The sequence below is a fragment of the Echinops telfairi genome, unplaced genomic scaffold, assembly GCF_000313985.2.
Source record: "Echinops telfairi isolate 266 unplaced genomic scaffold, ASM31398v2 ScPeMD7_2;HRSCAF=8, whole genome shotgun sequence".
Classification (NCBI taxonomy): Eukaryota; Metazoa; Chordata; class Mammalia; order Afrosoricida; family Tenrecidae; genus Echinops; species Echinops telfairi.
This window is the reverse complement of record NW_022103898.1, coordinates 7562725-7574016: the sequence shown is the minus strand read 5'-3', so window position 1 is coordinate 7574016 and position 11292 is coordinate 7562725. Positions and strand designations below refer to the sequence as shown.

The following is an 11292-nucleotide window of genomic DNA, read 5'->3' as shown; positions in this document are numbered from 1 at the left end:
CGGCCGGCTGGGTGGCTTCAGGCAGGTCATCCCCACCCCCACGCCCTGAGCTGCTTCCAGACTCTATAAAGGGGCCAAGGAGCGCTTGGTGGGTGGACGTGTTTCATTAACCAGAACCCCCTGGCTGTTGGTCAGAACTTTATTAATAGTATTATTTTCCCTGTGTTCGTCATGGGGTGGAATTGGGGGTGGGGGGACATTTTCTTTCAAATGCTTTTCCTGAGCCAGAACGTCCATATCCGGCCCTGTCACATGGGGACAGCTGGCACATGCGCCCCCTGGCAACATCCCTGGAAAGAAGGACGGGTGGGGTGGGCGGGCAGAGCCTCTCCCAGGCCTGCTCAGCAGCCCCTGCTGGCAGGCTCATCTCTCCCCGTTCCCCGGCCCAGCCCGTGAAGGACTGAAAACCAGGAAAGAGAACAGGCCCTTTGCCTGTGGCTCTCTGCCCCCACTCCCACCCCTACCTCCCCCCAGCCCCCAGTACAGGGCTTTCCTCTTGATGCTCCATGCCCCCCAACCTGCCTCATTCCCTTTGCCCCCAGAAAGATGCTTTGGGGTTCACGGAGGACACTGATTCCCACCAAGTTCCGCCCCCCCTCCCCCTTGATATCTCTACCCTGAGAATGTACCTTGGCCTGGTGTGGGCAGAGGGGTGGGAGGGTGGGGGCAGTGTCCAGCCCCTCTGGCCACACCTACTGGGACTGGGGCTCCTCGCCTCTCCACCCCGCTTGCCTCTGGCCCAGGGCTGCGCCAGCTTAGCCAGGGCTTGGCCTGGCTGGGCAAGCCTACAAATACATCTTCATGGCTTGGTGCGTCGTGGGGCAGTAGCGGGCGTGCAGTTGGGCCAGCAGCGCCTGGGATGTGGCCTGTAAGTGCGTGCCCTGGCTCTTCTTGTTCCACACGTGGACGGCGTAGGTGGCATTGAGCATGCGCTCCAGCTCCTGGGGGCGCACATCCTCGAAGTACCTCTTCCAGTTCTGCCAGGGGATGGGGTAGAAGGCCTCGCGGGGCAGAGCGGTGACGCCCCGGCAGGTCCCGCGCGCCTGCTCCCGCAGGCTGCGTATGGCGCACCACTTCTTGAAGACGCGCGTGAGCAGCTGCGGGCCCTGGTGGCCCCAGACCCAGCGGTTGTACTGGGCCACGAAGTCCCGCATGCACATGGCCAGGAACTTGTGGTGGCGATCGAAGGCGAGGAAGGCCCCGTTGAGCACGTAGCGGGACTGGACGCCCAGCGAGTTGCTCAGGTTCCGCAGGCTCCGGAGCACGATGAAGTCCGTGTCCAGGTAGACGCCGCCGAACTTCCAGAGCAGCGCCAGGCGCGCGGCGTCCGAGAGCACGGGGAGCAGGTAGGGCTCCCAGCGGCGGAGCGTGTCCGGGTACCAGGCGGCCAGCGGCGAGCCGCGGAACAGCGCCTGCAGGTCCAGCGGCAGCAGCCGCACGTTGGGGAAGCAGCTGAGCAGCGCGATGCCCAGGTGCCGCGGCAGGGAGCCGTTGACGCCCAGCAGCCCCTTCATCAGGACCACCACCTGGGACTCGGGGTGGGCCCTGGCCGCCGACTCCACGGAGCACATGAACAGGAAGTTGGGGTTCGTCCGGTCGGAGGTCTCCAGGAAAAAGATGTTGCCCGGATCCGGGCCCCTGGGGGGTGGCATGGGGGGCGCCAGGTGTGGGCAGGGGAAGTCAGCCGGCAGGCGGTAGGGCTGCCCGGGGGTTCCGGGCTCTCCCACGATGTGCCAGTAGATCAGGAGGGAAACAAAGAAGGTAAACTTGAAGCCGATGATGAACATCATGCAGATGCGCTGCCTGGGGGCACCTTGGAGGAGCAGCAGCGGGCAGTTGTGGGTGCGGGGCATGGTGTCCCCAGATCCCACCTGGAGCCTGCGGTGGAATTGGCTGGTCTGCAAAAGAAGGCGACACAGAGTGTGGGCGCTTCGGCCACCAACACCCCTGACACAGGAAGGATGGGGCTCTGTGAGGCCAGGAAGGCCCAGGCTTGAAGCCTCGGCTGGGACCACCCGCTGGGGACAAGTCTCCTCCCAGAGCCCTGTCCAATGAGGGCAATGACACGCAGGGCCATTTCAGCTCTCCCAGGGTTGGCCAGTGCCACTACAAAGTGGCCCTCATGGACCTAGGCCAGGGTCTGGCACAGCTGGGGCACCAGAGGTGGGCTGCAAGCCTGGAGCCTGGGCTCAGGTGGGCCTGGCACTGACCCCGGCCACTCAATCGTCAGGATGGGCTGGGGTCCAGGCACATAGGGAGGCCAGCTAGGGGCTAAGCTCTGCTCACCATGATGGGTCTCCAGGGCCCTGCCCTCCCAGCCTCCTCCAGGGATCGTGTGTCATGACCCGGGCCTACATTTGTCTTGCTCTCCACGGACCCTCATTCTCTCCTGCTGCGGTCTGCTGGGTCAGCAGCTAGAAAGGTCCCCGTCGCCCTGAGAATTGCAAGAGGGCGGGGCAGGGGGATAAGAAAACCCGCTCATTCCTGTCTCCTGAAGTGGGGCCAGCAAATACCGGGGAGACTTGGGAGCCCTGCCTCTATTCCCCCCCTGCAAGACAGGAACCCATTCATTTGTTCAGTATTGATTGGCTGCCAGGCAGGTGCCAGATAACCTTCTAAGCCAGTGGTTCTCAACCTTCCTCATGCCTCGACCCGTTCATACAGTTCCTCACGTGGTGGTGACCCCTCCCCAACCATAAAATTATTTTCGTTGCTAATTCATCACTGTCATTTTGCTACTGTTATGAATGAGGGGACCCCTGTGAAAGGGTCATTCGACCCCCAAAGGGGTGGCGACCCACAGGTTGAGAACCGCTGTTGTAAGCATTTTACACCGACTAAGTTATTGGTGGCGTGGTCGTTTGCTAGCGGGGAGGCTAAGTGCAAGGCCAGCAGTTTGAAACCACCAGCACTCCCTGGGAGAAAGAGGAAGCTTTCTGCCCCCCCTCCTGTAAAGACCCACAGCCTCAGAAACCGGCAGGGGCTGGGTCCTGCTCTGTCCTAGAGCATCGCTGTGCGGTGGAATGGAGCCCACAACTCCGGGAGGTGCCGTTCCTCCTTCAGCTGTGGGTTGTGAAACCCCCAGTACATGCTGAAAACCTAGCCCCCACTCCCTGCCTTGTGTGGAACTAAATCTCTGTAGCTGTGTGTCATGATTTAGCTGGTGTCTGTGAACATGAGACCCACTGGGGAGGGTGGGTCCTGAGCCCCCTGAGTGACTGACTCCCTGGGGGAGGCCTTGAGGTCCTCAAAGCCACAGTCGAGGATCCAGGAGCACGGGACTCCACTCGCCTGAGCTGAAGGGGACAGGACGGGGAGGAAGAGGGTGCCCCACACTCGGGCTCCTGGGAGACAGTTCTGATGGGTGAAGCCACCCAGCATGCAGTGCTGCCAGCACGCATCTCAAAGATGAGAAACTGAGGCTTGGTGGAGCCCCAGAGCCAGTAATGGTGGGCTGGGGTTTAAACCTAGGGTCTGTCTCTCAACCCCTGCCCCCCTGCCTGGGAGAGAGGTATCCAAGCTACCCGCCCCCCCACACCTACCCACCTGCCTTCGCAGCCTGGAGAAACTGGCCCACCTGTACTTACTCGCAGTGACCCTTCCCGGGGCTCCAGGCCTGACTCACATCCCTCTGACCCCCGGGAATCCCTAGGGTTTGGATGGGGTAGGGGTAGGGGTAGGAGTCTTATTGCCAAGAGGTGATACCGGTGCTGGGATAAGAGTTGTTGACCAGCCCTCCCCAGGGTCCAGCGCCCAGCATTGCTCTGTCCCCAGCTAGTAACTGACCAGCCTGGGTGGCCCATGGCAGGAGGCGGGATCCCGGTAGCCTCCTGGAGACACGTCCGGCTCAGCAGCTGACCTTTCCTGCCAATGCTGCCCTGGACATGGCTCTTCCATGGGCCCTGGGCGTCTGTGAGGCCATCTGCAGAGATGGGGGAGGAAGGGGAGGGAGGAGGAGGGCGGGAGGAAGGGGAGGGAGGAGGGTTGAACAGGAGGAAGTGAGACAGGTCGTGGCTCCCAGAAGCCTAGCCCACCCTCTCCCAGCACACAGCCGCTGGCCCAGGGACATTTGCCTGGAGCTTAGGAGAAGGGAAGGGCAGCTCCTTGTTCCCAGTTCTTGGAAACAGACACAGGCCAGGTGACAGCTGACACAGGAACAGAAGGAAGGGGCCAGCAGCAGAGCCCTGGGGGCTGGGAGGGGGGAGAGGGCTTCCTGGGAGAGAGACCCTTGAGCTGGGCTGGATGGAGCTCAGTGGGGCAGGGTGAGGGGTGGGGTGGCGGGCAAGGAGGGGGCAGCGAACAAGGGGACCTCGTCCTGGGCCGAGCACACAGTAGCCATCCAAACAGCATGGAGCACAGAGTAACCCTTGCCGCCGGCGTTGGCGGCAGTCACCGGGGCTTCACTGCTCAGTGGGCAGGGGCTTTGTGGGGGAGAGAAGGAGCCTCTCCCTGTGTGTGAGGCCAAAGGCTAGAAGAGGGGCGCGGGTGGCGGGGTAAACACTGGGGTTCAGTGTTTGACAGCGGCCACAGCTACCCGGATGATGGCAGGGACGCAGTGTGACCTGCTGGGTGAGGGGTGGCAGGGTGTTGGAGGCGATGCCCGTGTAGGCAGTTTGGGGCCCTGGGACCCTTCCCTGTCTCTGTTCAGCGGTCTGGGCCCCTCTCTGAGAGGGCTGCCGCTCTCCGTGGGGGTGCCAAGCTCCCAAAGCCACCTCATGTCTCCACCTTGCTCAGGGGCAGATGGATGGCTTGGGTGGGCATCTCCTCTGCTCTTGGCCTGTCTTCTGTGACTCAGGCAAGCATCACCCTCTGTGGCTTCTGGGCTGTGGGCTTATTCATGCTGGCCGTCTCTCAGGGGACCAGTCCCTCTCTCTCTCTCCCCGAGGAAAACCTCCCCCTCCGGCAGCCTCAGGCAGCCTCACCACCCAGGGAGGGGCCACCTGGGCTGGCCTTCTGTCCCCTGGGGACCTACATGGGTCCCTCCTGTTGCCACCGTGCTGGCCTGGTGCTACCTCTTCTCAGGAAGTGCTTGGACGCAAGTGTGGGATCCGCCCTTTCTTCCCAGCCCCGAACATTCCGGAGCACTTGCGCACAGTCTGCCCATAGCGGAAGTGATGGCAGATGAGCTGGGGAGGACCACTCACTCCAGTGGGGTCCCCGACAGGGCAGCACCCCCCCACCCTCGCCCAGCTCCTGGGGGCGGCACACAGAGAAGGAAAGAAATGAGTTAAGCACACCCACCGTTACCCAACATCACACCCTATGCAGCCAGGCACCACACAACCTAATGGGGTGGAGGCTGGCTTGGCCCCAGTGTGTAAACTGAGGATTAGGGACTAAATGATGCTCCCCCAAATGATGTGCTCTACAGCTTGACCTCCATGCTTACGGCTGTAGTCCCACTGGGGGGTTATGTCAGTACGACAGGATTAGCACAGGGGACGTCTTAGCTGGTAACAAGATAGAAAATGGGCAGATGAGGCCAGCAGAGATGGGGGTGACAGACACCAAGCCCCACAGAGGCTCCTCTCAAAAACCTCACTGCCATCAAGTCAATCAACACTTACCCACAGCGACCCTGTAGGACAGGGTGGAACTGCCTGTGTGGGGTTCTGAGACGAAGTCTTTATGGGAGAAGAAAGCCCATTTTTCTCCCTAGGAGATGGCTGGTGGTTTTTGAACTGTGGACCGTGTGGATCAAAAAGCCCAATGCCTAACCACTACACCACCAAGGCTTCTTTCAGCGGCCTCCGAGGACCTAGAAAACAGAAGCTATAGCGACAAGGTACCCTCAGACAGAGGTCCCACAGAGAGGGGGAGCCAGCGAGCTGGCACTCTGAGAACTGTTTCTTTGAGACCTAAGAGATGCCCGGCCCAAGCAGAGGTATTTTCCACGGCGCCGACACAGTGTGAAAGTTGAACCTTGAACCAGGAAGACTAAAGACGGTGCATTTGGACGGTGGTGCTGGAGACGAATACGGAAAATACCACGCTGCCGAAAAGGCAAACAGGCCTGCGCTGGAAGAAGGAAGGCCAGAGCGCTCCTGAGAGGGGAGGACGGCGAGACTTTGTCTCACATCCTTTGGACGTGCTGTCAGGAGAGACCAGTCCCTGGAGAAGGACATCGTGCTCAGTAAAGTAGAGGGGCGGCGAAGGCGAGGAAGGCCCGCCAGGAGACGGGTGGCCGCAGTGGCTGCATCAGTGGACCCAGGCACAGGAGCAATGGTGGGGCCCGTGCAGGACCGGGCGGGGTGCAGTTCTGTTGTCACTATGAACCGGAGCCGCTCGATGGCAGCTAACCACAGCAAGGGGGGCTCAGTGGGGTCACCAGCCACTCCCAAGGGAGAAAGAGGGGGCTTTCTACTCCCGTCTCGGACGACAGGACCCAGGCCTTCTGGAGTTTGTGACCCCTCCTTTCTTAGATGTCTGTCTACGGACATCTAGAAGTGTGGGTACTTTCCTAGCACCCCCCCTAAAGTAGACCAGAGCCTATTTTTGTCCCTCGGGGGTTTTCTTTGATGACCGGCTGGAAAATGATGTTGCACAAATCTTAGCGGAAAAGTTCACAGTTTTATTGGCTTTGAGAAACACCAACTGCTTCTTAAACTCGACGAGCCTTTTCGTAGGTGGTTCTTCGTAGTGGTACGCCTGACTGTCTTTTCAGGTAGTTGTCCTATATAGTCTCTTTCCTTCTTCACCGGTAGCTGGTTTTCATTTAGGAAACCGTCTATTTTCTCACCATTAAATGTCTTTTCTCTCACAGGCTAAGATGAGACCCTGGGGGTATAGCCACATGTTACTTTATTCCAAAAACACAAGGTTACAGTCAGGAAAAGCCAGGGGTGGGGGTGGGGGGCAGCTCTGCTCATCCTCTGGGGTGGCCAGGCGTCAGGATTGCCCGGATGGTAGTGAGTTTGCATAAGGGAGGCTCATTTTCACATGGATTCGATTCATGAGCAAACGGGCATACTCGCAGTCTCCCACCTCCGGTCCCCTCCCCTCCCCTCCCCTTCCCCGTGCAGCAGCCGCTCAGCCTGGGAGGGAGCTTCTCCGGGACAACTCCCGCCCCTGGAGTCTAGCAGGTCCAGACCCCAAGCGTGTAGAAGGCTCTGGAAGCTGCTTTATGCCCTTGACGTCACTCCCACATCCTCACCATCCCTCACACCTTCCCTCACATTCTTCCTGTGACCTGGCAGGGTCCTCCTTCCTGCTCCTACAAAGGCCCCCCCATCTTCCTCACTCTCACCAGCCCAGGCCATCGTCCCTGCCTCAGCAGGGCCCGGCCAGATCAGCTGCCCTGTCTGAGCTCCCACGCTCTCACCTCCCAGGACGCTGGTCTTAGGGTCACTTCTTGCCCCACAGCTCCCCGAGGTGGGACCGGGGTGCACCTGGGTGCCTGTATCCTGTCCAGAGCAGGCTTGAGGAGTGGACACTGGGTAAGAGCAGACAACAAAAGGGAAGGACACTTCCTGATATTAAGTCTTCACCCCCTTTCCAAGTAGACAGTAGTGGTACACATATGGGCTGCGATCCTCGAGGCCAGCAGATCAAAACCACCAGCCACTCCTCGGGAGAAAGACGAGGCTTTCTACTCCTGTAAAAAGGTTGCAGCCTCGGAAACTCACAGGGGCAGTGCCACCCTGCCCTACAGGGTCACTCTGAATTGGCATTGACCCCACAGCAGTGAGTTGGGTTGGGTTTACCCTTTCTGCTGTTCAGAGCCAAAGCCAGGGCACCTGGCTGTCTCCTTTTGCCTCCATGCCCACATCCAGGCATCCGGTATCCCTTGTCCCTTGATGCCCCTTGGCCCGAGGTCCCCTAGTCCATCCTAGCCCACAGGCCTCCTCACTGCACACGACGTCAGTGCTTTGTTCAGGCCATGCATGGCCCAACTGCTGCCACTGACTTCTGTTCTCTTCTGCCCAGCCCCTACCTCCGGGGTCCTTGGTCTCCCCCTGCTGTAGCCTCAGGGCCTTTGTACCTGCTGTTCCTGCTGCTCAGAAGGCTCCTGCGGTGCTCCTGGGGCTCCTTGCCTGAAATACATCTTCCCACCAGAACCTTCCCAACCTGCCTCCCTGCAAAGAAAAGTCCACCCCGCATGGCTTGATTTCCTCTCCCTAGCACTCCGTGCAAGGGTGTGACTTTGCAGACGGAGGTGTGCCTTTTCCGATTTCCCCGCGTGCATGTGAAAGCTGGACAGGGAGTTAGGCAGAAGAAGCAGAACGGATGCAGTTGGAGTCTGGTGCTGGCGAAGAAACGGAAAGGACCACGGGAGGCCAAACAATACCCAGCTGTGTCTTGGAAGAAGTGTAGGCAGAGTGCTCCTGAGAGGTAAGGTTGGCAAGACCTGGTCTTACATACTTTGTACGTGCTGTCAGGAGAGACCTGTCCATTGAGCAGGACAGCGTGTTTGGTAAAAGTAGCCGGGGAGCAAAAACGAGGGACGCCCTCACCAAGCTGGATTGACACGGCGGGCTCAAACATAAGCACATAAAGGCTGTTTGGGGATTTATCACATCATGCGTGGGCCGTACTGGACAAACGTTGAATGAACCCCTCCTCTGACGGACTAACGTATTCTTCACCTAAGCCATGGTATTTTCAATGGTTTCATATGGGTGTGAAAGTGGGGCCTTGACCAAGGAAGACCGATGAAGAATCGATGTATCTGAATGATGGTGCTAAGAAAGAATACTGAAAGTACCAGAAGGACAAATGGATCAGTGCTGGAAGAAGTTAGGCCAGAGTGCTCCTTAGAGGCAAGGATGGTAGGACCGCATCTTACATACTTTGCCTATAGTGTCAGGAGGGACCAGTCTTCAGAAGGACATCGTGCTTGGTAAGCTGGAGGGGACGGCAGACCAGAGGAAGGCCCTCAGTGAGATGGATGGACACAGTGGCGGCGTCACTGGGCTCAGGTATGGGAGCAATGGTGCAGGACCGTGCAGTGTTTTGTTCTGTGGTGCACAGGGTCGCTGTGGGGGGGAGCCGGCGCAGTGGCACCTAACAACAACAACAACAACAGTTGATGAGTGATAGACTCATCCCTGACTGCAGGAAGAGCAACGGGGACTCGTAGAATGTGCGTCCTTCGGACACAAATGCTGAGGACTAACAGGGCATAAGTGGGTCCCAGGACATTGGAAGCCTGAAAGGAAAGGGGTTGGACTGATGGATGATAACGGGTCCTGCTCGCATTTAAGAGAGAGATACTCATTTACTCTGAGTCAGGACACCAGTTAGACCTGGAACTGTTTATATGGTCTTCTCTCTCTCTCTTTCTCTCTCTCTCTCTCTCTCTCTTTGTGTCTCTCTCTCTTTGATGTCTGTCCATACTAGATAGGCAGGATAAGCAACCCCATGGAGACAGCAATGGAACTGATGGCTCTGGGAGGCCGGGGCGGGGTAAGGCAGGGTGGTGGTGAGTGGTGAGCCAGTGACAGAGACAGGGGAGCAGTAAGGGTTATAAAGTTGATGGTGAGGAGGGTGTAGTATTCCTGGTCATCTTGGACCAATCGAAAAGTGTCTGAGAGGAACTACTGAGAGGTGAACAATGGGTAAGCATGATAGTGGGGCAGCAGGAAAGGAAAATAAAAAGGAGGAAAGAGTAAAGAAGAAGGAAGTGAAAATTATAAATATAGGTACAAATATAGATATATGTATATGTAAATACATAAATATGTAGAGATAGGTGCATTTGTATATGCACACACACACACACATACAGGAAGCAGGTGCACTTCGAGCCTCTACTAAAATCTCACCTATGTACAAGAACGGTTTGTTCTAATAATGTGCCACTATATGATACTCACCTTCCCGACATGGTCACTGAAGATAAAACGGGTGCATAAGCAAATGTGGTGAAGAGAGCTAATGGTGCCCGGCTATCAAATGATATAGTGTCTAGGGTCTTAAAGGCTTGTAGTTAAACAAGTGGTCATCTAGCAGAGAAGCAACAAAGCCCACGTGGAAGAAGCACACCAGCCTGTGTGTGGTGTTGATGGGATGAGGTATCAGAAGTTCAAAAACAAGCAATCAAATAGATGTGCAGGGGCGTGTATGTAGTGGAGACCCAAAACCCACCTGTAAGATATTTGGACAGTCCCTCTCAGAAGGGCCACACGGAAGGGATGATAAATCCAGGGTCCGGTACAGCACTGATGAACCACATCACTACCCTCTGGTTCTTTAATATTTCCTCCCCTTACTATTAAGGCTTATGTTTTACCACATTTATATTATTAGGCCTACATATATTCCTTTTGTATAATTAAAGATCGTTTGATGCAGGAATGTCAGGATGGGTGACCTTTCAGAAACAGCAATGGGAGTAATGAGAGTGGGGTGGGGGGCGGGGAAGGGAGGAGGGGGAGCGGACAGCAGTGATGACTGTATAACCCCACTCAAGGGGAGTGGATGGCAGAATTTTAGGTGAATGGATATATTGGATGGGGTAAGATATGGCTATAGTATATATTACATTACATATAATAACATATAACTTACACATAATAACAATAGAATAGTCATATATAACAATAACAATTAGGTTCCTGGGAGGCAGGGAATAAAGAGGAGCTGATATCAAAGAGTTCAAGAAGAAAGAGTTTTGAAACGGATGTAGTAGCAATTGTACAATTATGCCTGATTCATTTGAATAAGGGAATGTTAGGATAATGGTAAGAGCTTCCAATAAAATGATTAACATATAAAAAAAAGTCAAGCCTGGAAACAAACAAACAAACAAACAAACCCAATGTGATGGACTGATGTGTCCCTGACCGAAGCCATCGTGTGCTCAATGGCCTCATGGGCATGGGACGTTGGACCCGGAGCCAGGAAGCCTGGAGAAGAATGGGTGCCTTCGAGTGGTGGGGCTGGGGAAGAACCCGGAAAGTGCCACCGCGCAGGCAGGCGAGGGCAGGGTCGGGTGGTGCTTCTCTCCGGTGCACGTAGGGTCGTAGGGTGGCTAGGGGCCTGTACCGATTGACGGCACCTAACAATAGCACTCATTGTTAACACTTTGCCCGTTTTCCCTCTGGGTTATTTTCCTGTCCTATCCGTTAGACTCTCCCAGGCGGCTCAGCAGAGGGAAGCAGTCCCAGGCATGACAGGTGACAGCGGTGCAGGCATCCCTCCACGAGGAAAGGGCTGTTTCGGTGTTTTGTTCAGCACCCGGTGCAGTGCTGGGTTTGCTGACGATAAACACGGAGTGAGTGAGGGAGCCAGCGAATCAGCCCAAGGATGCGCGAAGGAGCAAACCAATGCCCGAGTGAGTCAGAACACCAG

The 11292-nt window shown here is 56.8% G+C and overlaps 1 protein-coding gene across 1 annotated transcript; it reads right to left on the bottom strand.

Moving 5' to 3' along the window:
• Positions 1 to 687: 687 nt before the first annotated feature.
• A4GALT (alpha 1,4-galactosyltransferase (P blood group)) lies at positions 688 to 3915 on the bottom strand. Its single transcript, XM_004700653.2, has 2 exons — positions 3787 to 3915; positions 688 to 1898 (listed from the first exon to the last, which is right to left on the bottom strand). The coding sequence occupies exons 1-2, from the start codon at positions 3895 to 3897 to the stop codon at positions 786 to 788; spliced, it is 1224 nt and encodes a 407-aa protein (XP_004700710.2). The 5' UTR covers positions 3898 to 3915; the 3' UTR covers positions 688 to 785.
• Between the last annotated feature and the right edge of the window lie 7377 nt (positions 3916 to 11292).

Bases quoted from the DNA above. Each gene is read 5' to 3' on its own strand.
- A4GALT (XM_004700653.2), bottom strand. From the start codon at position 3,897: ATGGAAGAGCCATGTCCAGGGCAGCATTGGCAGGAAAGGTCAGCTGCT. The intron at 1,899-3,786 runs GTCAGTTACTAG...CTTCTTTTGCAG, and splicing joins GCCATGGGCCACCCAGGCTG to ACCAGCCAATTCCACCGCAG.